This window comes from Patella vulgata, chromosome 5, assembly GCF_932274485.2.
Source record: "Patella vulgata chromosome 5, xgPatVulg1.2, whole genome shotgun sequence".
NCBI lineage: Eukaryota > Metazoa > Mollusca > Gastropoda > Patellidae > Patella > Patella vulgata.
The window spans coordinates 22,644,203-22,667,372 of NC_065883.2; the positions used below are offsets into that span (position 1 = coordinate 22,644,203).

The 23,170-nt window shown below is 33.5% G+C and overlaps 1 protein-coding gene across 2 annotated transcripts in view; it reads right to left on the bottom strand.

Annotated features, from left to right (window-relative positions):
- Positions 1-19,636, bottom strand: part of LOC126821972 (serine/threonine-protein kinase D3) — a 94,331-nt gene extending 74,695 nt beyond the window's left edge. For both annotated transcript variants that reach the window (XM_050550649.2, XM_050550650.2), the window contains exon 1: positions 19,197-19,636. In XM_050550649.2, the coding sequence (XP_050406606.2) occupies positions 19,197-19,337 (141 nt within the window). In that variant the 5' untranslated portion in view covers positions 19,338-19,636. The remainder of the gene's footprint in view (positions 1-19,196) is intronic.
- Between the last annotated feature and the right edge of the window lie 3,534 nt (positions 19,637-23,170).

The window sequence follows — 23,170 nt, forward strand, 5'->3', positions numbered from 1 at the left end:
AACATTTAATTAAGAAAACAACATCAAAATAACAATGCTAAATAATCTCCCGGCTTGCATTCAATCAGATTTTAAACTTGGGCCATCAAGTTCCTTCGCTACTAGTACAAGATGACTACAAGATGGCGCTGTCCTGTTATGCATGAGCAGCGTAGATTGAATTTCAATTGCACATATTCTTGTAAACATTAAACTGAATTGAACCATTTTTGGAGTGATATTCCTATTTTAACTCGTTATACATTGTATTCTTGACAATAATTAATGGTCTTAGCCCCTTGCAAGCATTCATGATTCACGCGACACTATAAGCTTAAAACAGATATTCCAATACATCTTAGAATAATCTTAGAATTACATGTATAATGAACCTAGGGCAGATCCAGAGGGCACATTTTAGATGCGGGTTCTTCGAAATTACATTTCTGGGCTCCTAGTTTGTGGTGAGCTTCGCGCCTACGATACCCATGACCCCCCTCCTCTCCACCCCCACCACCCCCCCATCGATGGTCTCTGAATCCGCCTTTGTGAACATCATTACTACTAAGTACTGATTAAATTTTTTTACTGTTTTGGAATACATTTCTTTTAAACTGCAGAGTGATTCCATCCATTAAACTTGGAAAAATGACTTTTTCTTTAAAATCAGTTATTTTGGGATATAAAATGATTGTCTTTATTTAGACCAATTGTTACTGATAAATATTTCCAGCACAATCTTCACAACACTCCCTACTATAAATGTCCTCCAAACCCTGATCCGTTTTGTATTCTAAGTCTATAAATGTCAATTGTAGCTATCTGTCATCCCTGATGTTATCTTGGTAATCTAACAAGACTCCTGATAATCCATAGCCATAACAGAATAAAACTGTAGCACGCTTTATTATTCCTTTCATTACAAAACCGTCCCATAATCAATATCAACCAAAACATCATTCTACCTTCAGTGAAAGGAGAACCCGATAATTGGATAATTACCTATGCTTTCTTCCATGATGGGTACTTTTCCTGTCAATAACAGACAATTTGATGCCTCTACCTTGTAATACTAGTAATAAGATTCACAAAAGGTCAAAGGGATTTCACTTTTGTTGGAATTATTGGCAAACGTGAAATCTGATTTAGTTATAGCTGATTTCAAGTCCTCATTTAATTAATGTCAAAGAAATTATTTTAGAGTTGAATTCGTCACATTAAGTTTTAAATAATCCTACTTTTGAGTCTTACAATACATTGAGCCAAAGCTTTGGTATAAAACACAGGGAATAAGAAACTCTCTATCAAATTTGGTGACAAGATTTTAAGTTAAAGGGACGCAAGCCAATACAAAAGTTAAATATAGAGCTCAAGACCATTTACATGTAGAATCAAAAGTATGGTTACAAAAATGGTGCAGTGAAAAATTACATCTGGCTCTAGATATATCAACTTGAATTGATACATGTATTCTTTTATAGGTTTATGTGTTTCATTTAATTATGTATGCAATCTTTTTGTCAAAAATTTTTCCAAATTATTTAATATCATAAAGCAAGTTATTAAGATCCTTTTTGAAATTTGTTATCAGCTTTATGCTTTTCGTCTTTATGGGCCTGTAATGGTCTTAAATACATTTGTGTTGCATCTGCCAAGTTTCACATCAGAGGCACACATTCTTTTTTGCTTTAATCTTCCAAATTTTCTATCTAAATAATCCTTATCTCCTCTTATATTATGTGTCTATAATTTAAATAATAACAGGTTTTATTGATCATGCTGCTCATTGAAAAGCAGGCTTTTAATGCCATTGATTAATAAAAGTCATTTTATATATTTACATGTACATTGTTTCTGAGATTGAAACCAGAATCCAATTATGCTAGAAATTTATCCAGCTTCAATGAGCAAAAGGTGTGTAGATCAGATGTAATTTCATGCCTACTATCATACTTTTACTTTATTGTTTTTAAGGCCCAACCTATACTATGTATAATCTGTTGACAATTTTTCATTAATATGTCTAAAATCTAGTCTGTGATAATGCTTATGATCAATTGATAGATTTATTTCATATAGTACATGTATAAAATGTACATTGCACAATCACCATTGCTTACATGTGTAAACATGGTTAACCTACATGTATAATGTATATACTCTACATTGACAATTAGTCAAGACAGTGGCACTTAAAATTTCTTACACATAATTACTGTGCGAATTAGCTTTAGCTACATATGCACAGGAATACTACACAAACATCCTTAAAGGAATATAACTTCCGGCATCGCGGCAGCTTTATTAGTGTCATTATTTCCTGAAAGAGGATGCCACTTTAAATGCTGATTGGGCAAAATCAATTGATAATTGTGGTATGAAGATCAAGCTAGTCTATTTCTTATACTATTAGTGTTGGGAGCTGTCTGTCAAATTCACTCGGCTGGAATAAATGAAAGAGAGTAGGTTGGGTAATAAAGCCTGACAACTATAGATTCTTTCGCCAGTCTAAACATATACTGTTTAACTGTCACAACTCACACTTGTTACTGTCAACACTGACTGGTGACATACAACTGACATGAGATCACAATTATCCATTTAAAATTTGGCTAAATACAACTCTTACTATTAAATATCAAATAGAGATGAGTTCTTCAGTCATTTTAACACTTCCATATAGTTCTTTTCTTTAAATTATCATTGTTTATTATCAAATGTATTTTACAAAACAATAGTTCACAATATAAAAGTAGTGATGGCGGAGATGTACACTTATGTAGGATATCTCTATACGCGACATTTCAGTGCAAAATGTACAAATTTTCCTAAATTATTCTAATATACAATTTTCATTGTTAAGCAGTTCAATAAATTTAAACATTGATGTTTTTTATTCAAGAAAAGTATGTGTTTATACATATTTTTCTCTTAAAATTGTTTAGGATTAAAGGCTCAATACCACTCTTGTTGTAACTGAATAATATGTCCCAATCTTTATTCTGGTCAACAAATTGTACTATTTTAGAATATTTCAATTAATTGATGATACAAATTTCATCTTAACACTTATTTAAAAATTTTGAAAAATTCAACATAATGGTTTGAAACGTCTAACGTAAACCTTTTCAAATGAAACTTTGATTTAAAAATATTTTCGAACCCTCTGGACAAGTAAAATAGGATGTAATGGATAATTTACACAACAGGTAGGACACTTAAACATCTAGTACTTAGATAGAGATATTATTTATTTTCTGGAGCTTTCAAGCCAGCAAGAGTGTTATTGTCCCTTTAACAGACTAACACAAAATGATATTTATCTTCTATTTCCAAATTATTATAGTAAAGTCTATCATTTCTCTCTATATTGTGATACTATGGGCGATATTTCAGTTTTTCGGTTTCACAGAAATAATAAAATGTAAAAAATATCAAAAGATAGATTGCCAGGCAACAAAAACATATGCCTACAGCAGCTAAATTGTGTGAGAGGTCGACATGGTTTTGTAGGTAATTGGGGACATTTACAAGACAATTTCATACAGATCAGATTATAATTTTTGTTGTTTGAGAGTTCACAAGGTTGTACAAACTGAAACAAGGGCCTTAACTCTGGAAGTAATGCACAGAAAGTGTTGAAATTCGACAGGATTTTTCATTTTACTAATTTAAATAATGCATATACATTTCATACAGATTGGATGATAACTTTGGTCATTCGAACATTCACAAGGTAAAACAAGGGCCATAAATCTAGAAGTAATCAACGGAAAGCTTCCCATATACATGGTAGTTTTGTATGTTCTGTGTGAAGTAGCTTAAGTGAGACTGGTCCTGACAGCAGCCTTATACATGTATGTGTCCACTCTTATTCACTGGTTCTTTTGTTGAACTTTGAGAAGTGAAAACAAGATTGTCCGTCAAGAATTATGATTAATTACCAAATTGAAATTTACTCCATTTTTAAACTGGAAAAACTTGAATAGACTCAAGCATGCTAATTATGTGTTGTTTTTTGAACCAGGAATTGGTTGCATACACCTTCCAATCGTCTTCTCGTTTTTCTGGTTCCTTGGGCGACTCTATAAGGCTTTCTTAATTAAATGTTAAATAATCAATCTGAGTACATGTACATTAGCATGGATTAAGCCGTGAGAAATTTGATATTTTAGCAAAAAATACAAATGATGCATCGTTAATTTAATAAAAGTGCTGGATATCCCCAAAAAAGTGTTGCTCAGATAAAATGTTTTTAGGGTCGTTCTATAAGTTGGGCCACCATGCATTAAAGCCGTTTCACCACTTTAAGTGTTCCCTTGAAGACACACAATCAATACATGCTGAACTAAACATGTACGCTACAATTAGCTCCTCTTGAGAACAGCCACTAAGCTATTTGACTGACATTTTAATTCCTACATGTAAATCAACGATGTTAGTCAAAAACACTAAGCATACTTCGAGAATTTTGAGAAGTATTTATTCATCTGCCATTTATTAATATAGGTATCGTTTATTACGTCTTTGTAGGCATGACAGATGAGAAAATGGAGTAGAACTGCATTACAAAATAGTATACTAATTTTTGGATATGACGGCCATTCAGAGCAGAGACCTATTGTCGAATTTCATAGTTTTCTGTGAGCAGAATGACAATCAATAGTGAAATATCTAAAGATCTCTGAATTCAGCAATGCCACTTTAAACTCCAGCACATGAGAATTATGTTAACAAAAGTGATGTCAGATATCAGATCGAAGTTGTCAATATTCATGTATAAACTAATTTATTACATGTATAGGATTTGAAACAAGGTTAATTACATCTTGCAAAAGTTATCTCATTGATATCACAAATGATGTAATCTCAAATACGAGCATAAATCATGTTGGCAATATACTATAAGAAAGAAACCATAATAATTTGTATTTTACATCTTGCACCGGTTTCTTATTACTCTTTCTCAGGAAATAATAAATAGTTATTTTGTAATAAAGACTCAACATGGAATAGAGAGGAGCAGAAATTATCATAGAAAGGTTTCTAGGAAATTTCTTTGACAAATAATAGCAACAATCTTGAAACAACAATAAATACAGTCAATTACATTTTTAAGGAAATCGATTCTTGCTCCATTTCCAATTTTTTTGCAATATTATTTGATAAATTATTCATTCTGAATATCATATTTAAGAACAATAACAATGCATACATGTATATGCAATTCATGCCACGGCACAGGGATGGTAACTGTTTCCAGAAGGTTCACACGATCTTGTTAACAGCATCAACATAAAAGTAAATATGAATTGGACATGCTCTAGAATCTTGCATATCACTTGTTTATCAACTTTCAAATACAGGTCATAATTAGATTGAGAATTTTTAGATATAATAACTGTCTTTGCTTATAAAAATATTAAGTATTCTAAAATGTATCGTTTAGAACAGTGTTTATAGAAATTATTAAGTGCACTGTTAGTTTCTCATGAAGCCCTAAAAACTAGAAAAATAATTATCCTTGAAACTGGCTGTGATTAAACTAGACAGAAAGCTATTTTATTAATTCTAAACAATTTTTCATATTTTTCTAAACGGTAGTCTAGTATTTAAACCTGACTGTTACTTTCTTACAGATTGTAAGATAAAGATGCATCATGTAAGAGCTAAATCTGCCTATTACATAGTTTTATTTTGGCTTCAAATGTTATATAAATTGTTATTTAGATATTTATTCACATGACAAGCCTATAATGAAATCTCTAGACTATTGAATGGTGAGATTTATTTTAAACGGATTGAAACACTGTCACCATTTAATGATTTAATTTAAAAATGGCGAATCGAGACTGTCTTGAATAACAAGTACTGTTCTTACGATAATAAACAATCTATGCCACATCTTGCCCAAACTTCAGTAATAAATCAATTTGAATGAAATTTTCAATATATTCAGTTTTCGTTATCTTTTTTTTTTAACTATTATATTAAGAGAGAGAGAATTGGGTTTAACGTCCACTCGACACAAACTAGGTCATTTCTGGACTAACATATGGTTCAATTTTATTTCAATAATTTGCTTGCGGGTAGGGGTCTTTAGCAGTGGGAGGAAACTGGAGGACCCGGACAAACCCATGAGGTTGAACAGGCGACTCTACTCCTTGTCACGTACAACCATGGAATCGAAACCATGCCAGTTGACTCAATGACACGCCTTATGATACAGCACTCGCACATATCGATATTGATTTAAATTGACAAATAATTTGTGTTTTCAATGTCGAAGATTTTGGATGATACTGAGTTAAGGACTTAGCTACTTTAATCAAGTCTTTGTTTAAAAATTTGTACAAATCGTTTAAAATCAACCCAAATCATCTAATTTGTACTTGTGTCCAATTTAAAGCGGACTGATTAATTTTGATATTGAGTGTCCAATTTACAAGTATTTATTTCCTGACCCCTGTTCGAAAAATAATCATCATACATCATTAATCAATTGGGTTGTTTATTTTTTAACAGTGATCGCGAAATTAAAAGCTTGTAAATTGGACACTCATTATAAAAATTGAATGGTCAGTTTTAAACTGGACACAAGTACAAATCAGATGAGTTTGGGAGAATTTAAACAGTTTTTATGAATTTTTAAACAAAGATTTGATATGGAATGAATGTGAAAGAAATAAGTGCTAAATACACAAGATTAAATAATACCCGGATTACAGTGATCAGCACCTACCTAATTTAAAGCTTGGTAGACATATTCTGGTCCTAACTAAGTATGGTCTGATACTCTGATCTTTAATATACCATTAGGAATTTTGCAAAATGGTTCCAGGTCTGGAGTGAGTACAACATCTTTCAGTAAAATAATCCTTTAGTGGCATTTTTCAGTAAGTAAATGGGATTTTAGTAATAGCTCTGAAACAAGCATACGTGTGATAATTTTCTGTCCTACCACTAAGCTTGTAACTTTGTGATTTAAATGCAGATATCACAGAAAGAATAACCTCACATGTAGCGGGTGAGATTGAACAAAAATAACTACACATCTATCAAATGTCCATATTATTAAATTAAGAATGAGAGAAATGAGGTTTAACCCTTTCATTGTGTCTACCCGGTAGTACCGGGTATTATAAAATGTCGTTAAAATGCGCATACCCGGTATTACCGGGTACTCAGTATGGCCCTTGCTAAAATTAGCACCGTAGCTGCAAGTGCCATCTATTGTATTTTCTATACACTAGAACATATTTCCATGTGTTTCAAAGCGGCAAGCCGTAACATGGTGGAGTGCATGGCATCGTGAATGGCATCTTCGCTGACCAAGACAGTGTGGACAATTTCAAGGCGGATACTGATACACATAATTCGTTTCCAGTTAGTTGATAATAATAGTAGTCAGGACAGTGATTGGTAGTATGAAGTGCGTGATTTGTTGCACGATCTTCGGCCTATGGCTATGTCTCCTGTGCATGATGAACAAGCCCAGTGTGAACATAATAGCCCGACATGTATGTATTATGTCTTGAGTAGATTCTGACGATAATACCGATGTTGATAATAATGCTGGCCTGCTGGATCGTAAAAAACGCAGGCAATTCCTGAGTCCCGACGTGTAGATCCATTGACTGACTATAGTGATAATGATATGGGACTTGAGGATGAAAGTGAAAGTAAAAACAAGGTAATGCAATCCGCACGTGGTCATGGCAACGGGAGACGTGGTGTGCGTGTTCGTGGTGGCATTGCTCATGGCTGCTATTGATATTTTTGTTCATTTTATATATCTTTATCAAAATCCAGTGAAAAAAACAATATCCCATAAGTATTTCATGGAAAAAAATTTGTTTTCGTGTTAGTTTTAGTGAGAAATGAAAAATCCAAAATGGACGCCATGACGATAATTGATTATGCAAATTTCCAAAATTCTATTTTTTTCTCTTAGCCCAACATCATGCCGATCCAAACACACAAAAATAATTTTCATAAAAGCTTCCATTAAGTACTGTTTGGCATTTAGTTCCAAACACACTTTTTTCCTCAAAAAAGGATCTAGCACAGGCAGTGGATTTACGTCTAGCATTGAAAGGGTTAATGTCCTCTTAACACACATTAGGTCATTTTGGGACTAACATATGGTTCAATTTCATTTGAATAATTTGTTTGTGAGTATGGGTCTTTAGCTATGGAAGGAAACCAGAGGACCCTGAGAAAACCCACACGGTTGGACAGGTAACCCTCCTACCTTGTTATCTAATGCGCACACATTAACCATTTGGCCACAAAAATGTTGACAGAGATTAAAGATATATTGTTTTGAAAGTATGACAAATTTGGTACCTCCAATCTTACTAGAAAAATATTGGATTACCCGAAAAACACCCATGGGGCAAGCACTGGGAAAAAATGTCAGGGTATCACTAACTGGCAACCAGACTGTTGTCTGCCAGCTTATTGTGTGCTAGCTTGACTGACAGAGCAGTTGTTATTTCTTGATCAAATGGTTAGGTAGTTTTGGGACCATTGAGGGGTGTCAGCATACAAAATTAACGTGCAATTAAACAGCGGACATGGCTTCTAACAACAGCTTATTTATAGCTTGAGGTATCTCCCTGCGAATATACAATTTTGAGAGGGATTTGAAGCAACATACAAAAGATTCTGTAATTAAACGGCGGAAAAAGTAGTTAACAGAAAATAATTAAGAATTTACTTAGGCCTCATATGTATGATAAATGGACAGTAAGTAACGAAAAATACATTCTGAAAAATGGACCCTCACTCAATGAATTGAGCTGACGGCATGGGGTCTAACAACAGTTTATCTATAGCTTACTGTATCTCCAAATGAATACAAAGTTTTGAGAGGGATTTGAAGCAAATTTTTGATAGATTAATTAGTTTGAATATGTTTTTAGTCCAAATATATCATTAAATCACACAGTTTGCATGTGGGAAAGTATCTTTAAGATATAATGGTGATATATATGAGAGATAGTGTTTGTGTACAGGTTAAATATGTTAATTTCCAAAGTACTTATACTACTACCATGTACATGTTGTTTTGTGTTTACATAGTTTCAAACCCGTTGAACTGCCGAGTCAATTATTGTTTGGATTCTTTAACAGTCGTAAGCCTCATCAATTAAAGGAAAAAAAGGCAAATTCAGTGAGACGCTGTTATACTATAGTGCTTTGTACTGGTATTACAAAATATACATGGGAACTACAGTTACTTTCGCACATCACAAATTCAGCCATGGGAACTACAGTTGCTTTAGCTAGCACATCACAAATTTAGCCACGGGAAATACAGAACTTTGGCACATCACAAATTTAGGCACGGGAAATACAGTAACTTTGGCACATCACAACATAGCCATTGGACCTACAGTTACTTTGGCACATCACAACTTAGCCATGGGAACTTCAGTTACTTTGGCATCTGACAACTTTGCAATGGGAACTACAGTTACTTTGGCATATCACAACTTAATAATGGGGTCTGCAGTTACACTTGTACTTTGGCACATCACAACTAGGCCATCTTATCCATGGGGAACTACATGGGAACTACATTTACTTTGTGGCATTCCCCTGGTAAAGTACTATTTAGTATTTATGCACTTTGAATCTGATAGCCTTTAATTAATTAACAAATAAAACTGACATCTGCGTCACTAAAATTATTCCAACAATTCCTTCTGTTTTATTTATCGATTGTTTACTCCATCTTGGTCTAAGTACATTTCTTTATAGACAGTGTCAAATTATGTGCAGATTGTGATTGCTCAACTCCACATCAACCTACCAGCATATGATACACCTATCGTCTTTTGAAAGGCTTTGATTATTGAGATCCATCTGACCGAATGTCTAATCGATGTCAGGGGTACAATTTATTGTCACAGTTTTCACACAGCCAAAACATACTTTTCTTAATTAAACATGTTTATAGATGTTAATAGAGTGACCAACCAAACACAGGCAACAAAAGTTCTAGTAAGTTTACTCTAATATTGGTGACCTCATGTTCACACAGAATTAATCAGTTTTATTCACTGAAATATATCTGATACTTCTCCTTAAAAGATACCTCATGTAAGATTTTTGCTATAATTGTTCAAAAATAGATAATGCAAAATGAATAATTTCCTTCAAATTACATTAATCTGAGCAAAGTTATCAATGTTTGTTGTTTGGACAAGATGTGTGCATAGATTGTTTATTATTGTAACCACCTTACTATTCGGTTCAAGACTTAGCCCCACTTCTCCACTTTTAATTAAATCATTAAATGGCTGAACCGTTCTAATCTTCTTAAAATCGGAGCCACCCGATGAACTAGAGAGTTGATTATGGTCATGTCATTATAATAGAGAGAGAGAGAAATGGAGTTTAACGTCCACTCGACACAAACTAGGTCATTTCGGGACTAACATGTTTTTTAAATTTTTTATTTCAATAATTTGCTTGCGCGTAGGGGTCTTTAGCAGTGGGTGGCAACCGGAGGACCCGAAGAAAACCCATGAGGTTGGACAGGCGACCCTACTCCTTGTCACGTACAACCGGGGATTCGAAACCACGCCAGTCGACTCAATGACAGACTTTATGATAAAGCGCACGCACGCTAACCATTCAGCCATCCAACCCCCCATGTCATGTTAATGTCTAATTTAATAATTTAGATAACATTTAAGCCCTATAAAGAAAGACTTGTAATAGTCAGATTTAGCTCTTAAATAATGTCTCTTTAATGTCTATTTTGCTGCCAATAGTAACTTTTTGGGAAATTCCATATTGATGTGTGGGCTGATTGTTATTGTTAGATAATGAAACAAGATGAAAAAAACATAAACTAAATAAATCTAATAGCAATATTGGTTAGATTTAAATAAACTATTATGACACTTGTCCGTCAAAATGACAAGAAACTGTCATTTGACATGCAGATATTATGTCAATATCTGACACCCACATGGACACCAACATTTTTAACCTGTACCAAACCCATTTTAAAAAAATGTTATGCATGCTATGTATCAATCAAAATAAAATTGAAAACAGATAAAAAATATCAAACTCCACTGTGAGGTCGAACGAGTTCAAATTTCCAATCAATAAAAAATGAAGACAATTAATAACTGTACAGCGCAGTGGACGCTTACGGCTAGCCCCCGGATCCATTCACTTTTTTTGAATTGTCTGTATGTTTGTGTTTGTGTTGAGTATGATGTCCTGTCCATGTATTTGTTTTTGTGTAAATTTTGTTTGGTGCAGTCCCCCTGCACTTACTATTATAATTATTTGAGATCATAGATGAGGTGATAATTACAGTGCTATATATATTAAAGCTGTGAAATGTAAACAAATAGTTGTTTAAAGACAGATGTCCACCATTTCTCCTATCAAATTAATACACAATTTGTAATAAAACAGAGTTGTCAGGCAACACATATATACATGTACGCCAACCAGAAGCATTCTGAAGAATGACTTTCAATTTTCAGAGTCAAAACAATATCTGCATATTGAAGTGCAATTCTGAATTTCATCCAATTCTGTCTCATATATCATAGATGCTTGAAATGTACGAAGTATATTAAACATAAACAAAAATATACAATGTACATGTATATGATGAGTGACAGGTTAGATGAGCAATAAGTCTATTCAAGCCAGTAAAATTTGTCATCATTAATCAGCCTTTAACCATAATAATTATAGGCCTGCTTTCATTGTTTGTCTCTCAGAAATGGACTTTTCAAACTCTGTTTACTGTATTTGAAAAATTTGTGTAAGAGTGAGAGAGCATGCGAGAGAGAGAGTTTAACGTCTACTCGACACAAACCAGGTCATTTCGGGGCTAACATATGGTTCGATTTTATTTTAATAATTTTCTTGCGCATAGGGGTCTTTAGCAGTGGGAGGAAACCGGGGGATCCGAAGAAAACTCACAAGGTTGGACAGGCGACCAAACTCCTCGTTACATACAGTCGGGGAATCAAAACCTCGCCAGTTGTCTCAATGACAGACCTTATGATTCAATGCTAACCATTCAGCCACCCAAACCCACAATTTGTGTAAGCAACATGCACATGTACATGTATAGCGAACAAGCTATGATTTTACTTCAAGTCCAAGGAAAGACTCAACATGACTTGTATTATGAATTAATTACAACATCGCTACTTTAACCATGATCCCATGCCTCAGCTGACTTCAACACTCACACATTAGATAATCATACTACATGTACATACCTTATTAAATTACATGTATGGGAATACATGAATGTCAATTTATATCTAAAGATGCATTATGTAAGAGCTAAATCTGCCTACAGCAGATCTTTTTTCTGGCTTCAAATCTTATATAAATTATCATTTAGACATTTATTCACATGACTTCATGACAAACCCATAAATCGGTTGGCAGAGATTTAAATGGATTTGAATAGCCACAAGATTTAAAAATATAACAATAAAATGGTTAATAGAGAGACTTAAGTCTCGGTTGTTACAATGTAAGTACTGTTGCTACGATAATAAACGATCTATGCTACATGTACATGTGTACATCTTCAAACAGTCATAACTTCGCCCAGAATAAAGTAATTTGAATTAAATTTTCAATATATTCATTTTTCGTTATATATTTTTGAACTATTATAACAAGAAGGGCTTTATCTAAATCTTACATACATGTAATGCATCTTTAAAGAAACTACATGTAAGGTTAATGTATGGCATGTATCTTGAAGGAATAGAATTTTGACTACATGTACATTGTGCATAATATTAGTAATATATTAGAGAGAGAGACAAATGGGGTTTAACGTCCACTCGACACAAACTAGGTCATTTCGGGACTAACACATAGTTCAATTTTATTTCAATAATTTGCTTACACGTAGGGGTCTTTAGTAAGAGTGTTTCCTTATGTGCGGGTGCGGATACGGTTTGGATGCGGCGTCCGGTATGGTTTTTTCGAAACAGACCATGTACGTTCGGTACGGAAACACATGCGGAACCGTGTCCGTAAACGCACATAAGGAAGCACAGTTTGGGTAGACCGCACGGGAATAAGCTAAAAATAGGTTTTTTCTTCTTTGAATAACCGCATATAAGGATACACAACCTGCCGTGTGCTATGTCTACTCCCGGACCGGAGCCGGACTAAAGGAAATGCAGCTTAATCGTGCAATTATAGGAAGTCACTTGTAAGAAAAATTCCATAAGATAATCGTTATCACAGCATTTTTTGCATCACATTCTTGGGCTAGCTCGGTAACCGTAATTAAACAAAAAAGTTATTCAACACACACATTTTGTTTTTCATGCAAGAAGCATACATAATGATATTACAGCATATAAGGGCCTGACAAGGAAAGCTGTCTAGTTGTTCGGATGGGATAAAAAAAAAAACAAGTCCTGTGTATACATTGACGTGCACATAAAAGATCCCTTGGCAGTTGGAATTCGATATTTAAGTAGACCATAGTACCGCTGCCCGAGCAAAATTTCCCTTGTAGCACACTGTATGACATATGCCCGTCTTCATTAGCTTAGTCGGAGCAGGAGAGTAAGACGTCAAACCTCATTTCATTTCATTTACTCATATACCAATTTTATGAATGTTTTCAAAACAAATTGTAAGTAAAAATAATTTGGAGATATTATCGATTATTGATTGGTGGATGGTAAGCGATTATAGATACTAGAAAGCAGTATTGATTGCCAGTACAAGCAATGGAAATACAGAAAAAAAATGACATGCACCAAATAAATTGTGCCTGACAATTTTTATGACAGGTGCTTCCAGGCTTGACCAAATGCTGATAATTAGTGCACTAGATCACCTACTTTAAAGGCTCAATACCACTCTTGTTGTAACTGAATAATATGTCCCAATCTTTATTCTGGTCAACAAATTGTACTATTTTACAATGTTCCAATAATATGTCCCAATCTTTATTCTGGTCAACAAATTGTACTATTTTACAATATTCCAATTAATTTATGATACAAATTTCATCTTAACACACCTAATTTAAAAAGTTGGAAAAATTCAACTAGATGATTTGAAAAGCCTGACGTAAAGCTTTTCAAATGTGACTTGGATTTAAAAATATTTTTGAACCCTCTGGACAATTAAAATATGATTTAATGGATAATTTACACAACAGGTAAGACACTAACACATCTAGTACTTAGAATAAGGCTATTTTTTATTTTCTGGAGCTGTCAAGCCAGCAAGAATGTTATTGTCCCTTTAAGAGTAAAATATTTTGTGCCAGTGTTTATTAATCTCCTTGAAAACTAAATAATTTGTAGTACTGCAATCTGTATGTACATGGACATAATTTATTAAAATTATGCACTTGAAACAGGGTGTTTTTGTTTACCATACATGTACGTATAATAATGTAAGCTTATACATGTATGTACAAGCTTGATGGCCTGTTACTATAAAGGCATTTGGAAACTGCACAATGCCTGTTCAACAAATTTTAATGTTCCTATCAAACATTAAACATACATTACGCAAGAGCTAAATCTGTCTATTGCAGGTCTTTCTTTAGGCCTGAAATATTATCTAAACTATTAATTACACATCAATTAACTTATCCAGACCATAATCAATTCATGAGTTGTCATTGCTAGCCTGCAATATTTACCGGATTAGGATCCAATCTGCTGCTCAACGCCCATTCATGATTAAATTAAGAAATGGATAATCGAGACTGTGTTTTTTATGGTACCAACTTTAGTAATGATGATCGAAGCTAGGCCCAAAATTCAATTGCTAAATTCTCGGTTCAGAGTGGATCAATTTGACTGAAATATTCAGCAAATTCCCTTTACATTATTTAGTTTTTAACTATTATAGTGAGAACTGCCAGCTCTTTATCTAATCTCCCATAATGTATCTTTAACCAATTCTGTCTCAAACTTTGTGCAAATTCTCTTTTGGGGTTAACTTTACACAAACCAGGTCATTTCGGGACAAACATATGATACAATTTTATTCCGATAATTTGCTTGCGCGTATATTAGGGGTCTATAACATAGGAAAACATAGGACCTGGTGAAAATCCACAAGATTAGGCATGCGACTCTACTTAATGTCAAGCAGAGCTCACACTCTCGGTCGCCAAAGCCGCAATTTGCGATAAAAATACGAAAGTGGCGATTAAAATTTGATTTTGGCAATAATGTTTGGCAGTACTTGCGATTCTTTTTGAGAATTGGTGGAAAAAATCTTAAAATTTTAATCGTATTTATCCTGGATTAACCATTATTGAGTGTCAATCACATGGCGGGATGCTATGAATTAATCAACTGGCTGATAATTCGGAGAGAGAGAGAAAATAATTCGGAGAGAGAGAGAGAAATGGGGTTTAACGTCCACTCGACACAAACTAGGTCATTTCGGGACTAACATATGGTTTAATTTTATTTACATAATTCGCTTGGGCGTAGGGGTCTTTAGCAGTGGGAGGAAACCGGAGGACCCGGAGAAAACCCACGAGGTTGGACAGGCGACCCCACTCCTTGCCACGTACAACCGGGGATTCGAAACCACGCCACTGATAATTCGGATCGCACCAATGAGTAATACTGTAATACTAATCAGTTATCTTAGATTAATGATTAGTTGATTGATAATTGCCAACGATATATATTAAACCTTATCTCAAGTCACTTTTTACTCCTAATGATTAACCCAAGCGGTGATTATTTGATGTTTCGTTTCGTCTTAAAAAAAATGGCCGACAGTTTATTTCGAAGAGAATTCAATATTTTGATAGCCGAATTCTGTTTACTGTGGCTTCATATACGGCATGTAATATATACAAGCATGCCTATCGGATATCATTATTTCAAATCATATTATCGCCACGGGTCGAAAACGTAAGAACGAGTTGAATAGTGATGATTCTTGATCGAGAAAATAGTTACCATTTGTTTCATATTACCGTCACAAATATAATTGACATTTATATCATTCTATCAGTGATTCAGATTTTAATACCTTTACGGTACCTGAAAATAACAATAGGCCTATTGTAAACCAACACATAAATCTTTGGAAAATTGGCAATCCTTGAATGAGATTTGACGTGTAAATGCTGAAAATATGTGCAGTACGAACGTTCAAATAGACTAAAGTCACCAAAAATAAAATCTGATCTTATTAAATCCAAACTTTGCTAATCTATTATGTAAAGACGGATTTAAAATTGTTGTATATTGTATTTATATAGCGGTAATTGTTTTATAATCAACCTAGCTGAGGCATAAAATTGTTAGATGTTGTCTTTTTTATCACACATTTTTGGCAGATAAAATATTCTAGTTGGCGGAAAAAAATATGAACATTTTTTTTATATAAAAATTATCACCCATTTAGGCGGAAAAAAATTGAAAGCCAGTGTGAGCCCTGATGTCAAGTACAAGTGTGGGAGTAAAACCCTGCTACGTGACTGAAATACAGCCTTTACAATCAAAATAATAATTCTACTATGTGTATGTGTATTTTGAGCATTTTATTTTTACTTGAATGTGCATAATTATGTAGAAATAGAAATACATGTATAACAACAGTCTCTACGTTTAAATTGTTCATATTTTTTATATATTTGAACAATCTGTCTTGTTCTGTCACTAAATATTAGACTGATCTTACTGCCATAATCGATTATGATGTCAGTACATCTCAAACGCACATTACTGAATGACATCCACATACATGTATTATAACCATCGACCACCTTCTCAAGAATACTCTTTCAGAGGGTTATTCTCCATTGAATAACACACACCCAATGATACATGTACAAAAATATTATAATCAGTGCATTTATATCTCCCTATATCCTCTTATTTAACATACATGTATCTTAATATCCTTTCTGTAATCTTCTATCACACATGTGTTTATGGTAGGTAATTTATCTTCCATCGCTCACAACAACAGTGTTTTCCTGTGCTATACATGTCACATGACAAAATAAACCATGTGTCAGTAATAGTCAGTTAAATGACACATAGAGGATCTATTCTAATACCCTTTCTTCACACAACAAAAGTAAATTGGTTATAATCTGTTGTAATAACCAAACCTTTTAGTTTGCTTTCACACTACAAAAAAAGTACAAAACAGTACAAGTGAATCTTTTTCCAGAACTTTGTGGCAGTTCAATGAATCTGGATTGAAAATATCATCTCCAGCATGATGTAGTTCTTTTAATTTGATATAACCATTTAACTCTGCAGAGTGAAGGCAAACCAAAAGTTAATTGGTTTACTTTTCATGTGATCATCATGTTATCACTAAAAACAAAATTGAGTTAGTGTCATTGCAACGGTTTGTTTTTCGTCATCCAATTAAGACTCTATTTTAATGTCCCAATGGCAATAAGCTATGTGATGTAAGAAGACGGATTTCTGAAGTTAACAAGTTATAATTCATCTTCTGTGACTCCATTTTGCTTGATTTCTTGCAAGCAAGGTCCATGATTATAAAACATGTACCCGGTACCAATTCTTTTGAAAGAGTTGAGAGAGAGGAGGAGAGAGAGTTTAACATCCACTCCACACAAACTGGTTATTTTTGGGACTAACTCAATATGGTACAATTTTATTTCAATAACCGCTTTTGTGTAGGGGTCTTTTAGCAGTGGTGGGAAACCGGAGGGATCTCAAAGTTGGACGGGCGACCCTACTCTTTATGTACATGTACAGACGTGGGATTGAAACCACGCAACTTTACTAAATGACAGACCTAATGATCTAAATCGCACACATTAGATTCGGCCACATAACCACCTTTTGAAAGAGCTTAGATTCTAATGTAGTGTGACAGGCTAGACCAACCGTGTGGTACAACATTTTTTCCAATTCCCAGCGGCATGCTAACAGATTTTTATTTTTACCATTTTCGGACTTGGGTACGTCTAACTCAAAAAATAACAAAGTGACCACATAAATACATGTACATGTATGTTAAAAATCAATTGTAACAAGAATATAATTTCAATTGTTGGTTAAAATACATTTTTTACCCAATAATTAATTGTACCAGATACTGTAAATGTACTTGTACATGTACATGTTCTTACACGTACATGTACATTATTCTAGATGACAAATAATTAATGGAAGAGAATCTTACAGTGTCTTTAAATATTGAACATTCCTTTAGAGCTCAGTAATTTAAAACTGTGACTTGCAATGACAGTTCTTTCAAATTCAAATTCATTTCTTTATTTGAATAGTGAAATTAAATTGCAAACATCCATTTCTGTCATTGCCGATCTTCCATTAGTAACATCCAGAAACATGCACAGGTGTAACTATTTACTAATAATGTCATTCTATTAAAGAATAACTCATGTTCACAGTTCATGTATTTACTTCAAATTAAAATTTGGGTGGATGTTTGAAATACATGTAATGTCACTGATTAAGACCATAACATTCATAGAAGAACACAATATTCAGTATAGATCAATGAATACAAATTAACTGTACATGTAATGATACATAGAAAACAAATTGAAAATGGAAATTCAGCTAGATAGCATTTCACTTTATTTTTAGTTGATCTTCTCTGTTAAAATAAACAATGGAACATTTTGGATCTTTTCTGGGTTTAAGTCTATTGGATTAAAATACACTATAAATAATTTTGACTCCTTAATTCTACTTGTAACAGTTCAGTGCTCAGATTAGTTTTCAATTTTTTATCATATAATATGAAACTAAAGATGAGCATTCATTGTCAAAAAAAAATGTATTCAATTGTTTGAACATTTTAATCTCATGTACCATAAATTATTCCTAATAATGTATTTTTATAAAGAAAGGTGAACCTATGTAAAGTCACTAATGTAAACAGCCTTAGTTTTTTTTATGTGCACATAAAATGATTATCATTTTACAAAACCATAATATGAGTACTATTATATATAAAAATAATATCGGGGAGACTCCCTATCTTTTATTACTGATGTCATGATTTGACACCCAACTATTTAATTACAAACCCCCTAAAATCATTTTTGGTAACAAACGTGATTCTTGGCTGGGCGTTTCCCTTTTTCCAATTGTACACGGCCAATGTTGACGGTGATATTATCAATATAGAACTACTCACATGTGTCGATTCGATTCAATGCCAGCGCAAACTGAATGACCTACCTTCTTATCAACGAAAACACAAGCCAAATCTTTTAAACTTCCCAGAGTTATTTCTCCCTCGAATGTCACCTGCTCTCTGATAAGTCCAATTTGTAAACAAATAGTTAATTTTCCTTTAAGAGAGGTCTCGTCGCCCGACATCTTGTGTGTTGGCCGCGTAAGTCAATTCGCTAGCACCTGAATGCCAGTACTGTAGTACAGCGAGCAGACACACACATCAAGGGTTGGCAAATGTCACCGCTCTCGCCACTTCTGACGTTTTTACACTAAACAATCTGCGCTTCGCAGAGCGTCTCGCCCACAAATGGCACGGTTTAGTAAACCTATGGGCACTTGCACAAATTAAAAGTATTTTGACGTTATAGTACACGTAATAAATAAATATATTGGTCAAAATAGTCAACGAATTCAACAGGTATTCCCTCGCTGGCTGTCACTTTCCTGCCATCAGTCTCATTTACGGTATGCCGCAACATGACACACATCTAAAAATTACGCGAATCGGTATTGGAAAGTAAATAACTAACCCGAATCTATACATTGTTGCAAAATATATCATATATCTGTATTTATTGGGTGTAATATTATCTATAAATTTTAATATAAACTGTCAACATTTTACGACAAACAATAGACCAATTTACGGTATTTAGGTGCGTCATTCTAATATTTTGCAATGGCTTCTAGTTCTGACTCGATGACAGATAGCAAGACAAATAGCCTTTCAAATAAATCTGAAAGTCAGCAAGGCGAGGATATTCCACACAACGAAATAAAGGGCTGGTTACTGAAGAGGGCAAGATTATCAAGAAAATGGAAGCGTCAATGGTTTCTGTTGAAGAACTGTGATCTATTTTACGGCAATAACCCAGAGGTAAAAATGGAATTGAATATGAATATGACATTCATATTCGACTGAAATATGTTCACAAGACATGTATGATGTACGGTGGTGTAATGATGGGCTATACTATAATATGTCATGCTATGACAATGTACTTACATTCAACAGGTTTTTAATCCACGTTTCAGTGAACACATTGTATGCCACCTTTCTACTAACTGATATATTATTCATATTGGAAATATATCATTGAGTATGATTGAGGAAGTAGTGCCCAAACGATTCCAAGTTGTATTACCAGGATGCATTGAATTAAAATGAATTGAGTTTGATATTTGAGGCATGGAAAACTTCAAGTATTTAGTTGTTAGAAAATATAATACGATCATCCATAATTAATAACTGTGGACTTATATATTGGTTTTTGTTAGAAGTTAAGCTTATAAAATAAGGCCATGAGGGAAATAGGTATTGTAGTAAGTTTCTGTGTCACTTCAAGAACTAAATAAGCAATTACGTATTTAAAAAAAAAAAGATGTGTTGTTAAGTTGAAAAAAAAAATATATAAACTTACTTCATATGTGATGGAATATTAAATATTAAACAATATAGGTCACAAAACATGTAGAAACATGTAGGCTATTGCATAATGTTTCTTCAAGTTACTGTTTAAATGATCTTTCAGGGATTAACTCACATTGGCCATCTCAGACAATGGTAAAAGAAAACAGTTGCAGTCCCAGCCAGGGGCGGACTGGAGGCGCGAGAATATTTTGAAAAAGTGATTGTAAATGGTACTTTCCACATAAACTTACATGTAGAGTATATTCTGATTTTTCTAGCTAATGCACAAATTTAGCATGTGTGGTAATCTCACTAATTCATCACAAACAAACGATGTATATTCAATTTTCAAGATTAAAAAGGGACCGCAAATTATGTGAAAATATTAACTTCTTTAAGGCTACCATACCCACAGGTTCCTTCTGGGTCCGACTATTTAAATTTAAAAGTGTCCATATTTTGTATTTGCGGTACCGTTGTAATCAACTCCTCGTTTCAGTTTTAAACAATATGTCCAAATGAATAAATTATAAGGCATACTTATTATGACATCTAAACCTTCAAAGGTAGATTTCCATTATTCTGAGACATGAATTAGAGCTGGGCAATATTTTGATGTAAAACCGTCAATGAAACAAAAACCGTCAAAAATACTGTAAAACCGCACATATCGCGATATATCACAGTTTTAATTTTTTGGGATGGTATTTAACATAATTATTGAAAAACTGTCCTCCTTTTAATGTTATTTACGATATTTTATTGCTTTATAAAGAGCGTTATTTTTGTCACATGACTTCTCGCTCACCTTTCCACCCGACCGATACCGTAACAATTATCCCTGTTTCTGTTCAATTTCTATGCGTCTTGATAAATTGTTTATACTAATACTTTGGTTTTCCAAAGGAATCACTGATTTTCTGATTAAAGTAAATTTTAATTAAACAGAAATATAAATAATGCCAACTATATAGAGAGTATTGATAGACTGATTATCATTCAGCGCTGGAAGTGTCATGGCGGTCCGTGATTCGAAAAATCACTATTTGACTTAATCAATGGATACTTTTTGACATACATTTAGTAGGCCTACTTATGTTTTATAGTTTGATTTAGTATTCTTGTATTCAAGAAGGTATACACTTGATAAGAAAACATGAGTTTGCAGGAATAAATGAATAGCATCCAATCATACCCGTATCTATAAAGACAGGCACAGTCGAAAGAACACAAACTATTTTTTATGTTTTTTTTACTTTTTTGTGCCTCCTGCATATGTAAATATATTGGAAATTAAGATTGTAATAAACAACAACAACATAGATCAACAGTTTTAGCAAGTCTTCATGGCTATATAGATCTATGTTTGAACCAGCTCATTAAATTTTGCTTGTAAATTCATTACTGTATTTATGCTAAAAGCTTTTTAATACTATTGACTAGAAAGTGTCAAGTGAATACTCCAGGTTTTTTTTCTGAAAATATTGCAATATCTGTTTGCAGGGATATCGCCCAGCTCTAGGATGAATGAATAAAAGCAGGTTTTAATAACTGAAAATTATGATCATACACTGATTGCAAGATCTGATGAAAATGGAAATAATGTAATTGACTTTTAAGCTACAAAGAGTTATGGGCACTTTGTTTTTATTTTTGTCACCTCTTCAAACTAATTTTCAACAGCTAGAAAATTTTATCTCTGTCATTGAAGCTTTATAATCACTCTACTTTTTTTTAACCTCCTGCGACACAATTGTATGACTCGTCATAAACATGAACCATTTAAAATACTGGTACACAGTTGTGCACCAGAGATCGCATTGAGTAATTTTAACGAAAAAGGAATCCCTTGTAAATTACAATATTGTGACAGGTGAATATATAATAGAAATATCGATTCAAAAATGGTACAATTCCTTTCAGTATTTACAAAGATATTTTGAATTGAAATTTCATCGATCTGTGCTGCTGCCATTTTATTGTGGGCGAACAGAAATGATAGGCCTATTGTAATGCGATTGAATCCAAGCTGGGAGGTTATCTAGCGTTGGTATTTTGATTTTGTTTTCTTAATTAAATGTTGAATAATCGGAGTATATTAGCATGGATTAAGCTGTTCCTTTCAAGGTTCCTTGTAATCACTCTCAAAGGTCATACTTCTTGAACCAGAAACTGGTTGTGTTGTTGTGTACACTTGGTAATCTTCATCTTCATTTTGTGCCTAATGTGGCGCTATTTCAAAGAATCTCAGCATGCATGTGCATTGATTGACAGACGTCGATTTTTGATATGAGGTCCCAATTCCAAGATAATTGCGATGGCATCATGTTCGCTTTCTGCTTCGTATAGTTACACTCATATTTGAATAGGATTGTCTGGTGGGCATGCTTTGTTGCATATATCAACCTATTTTGAATTAAATTCTATGAATATGATTGAGCATTAAAGGAAATGGTCTATCTGATTCTATATTCTTACAAATAATATTAATAATAATCATTTATTATTGTGCATTTATTATAGTGCAACATTTCAAACTCGAGTCTGCTCGGTCCTAACACTGAAA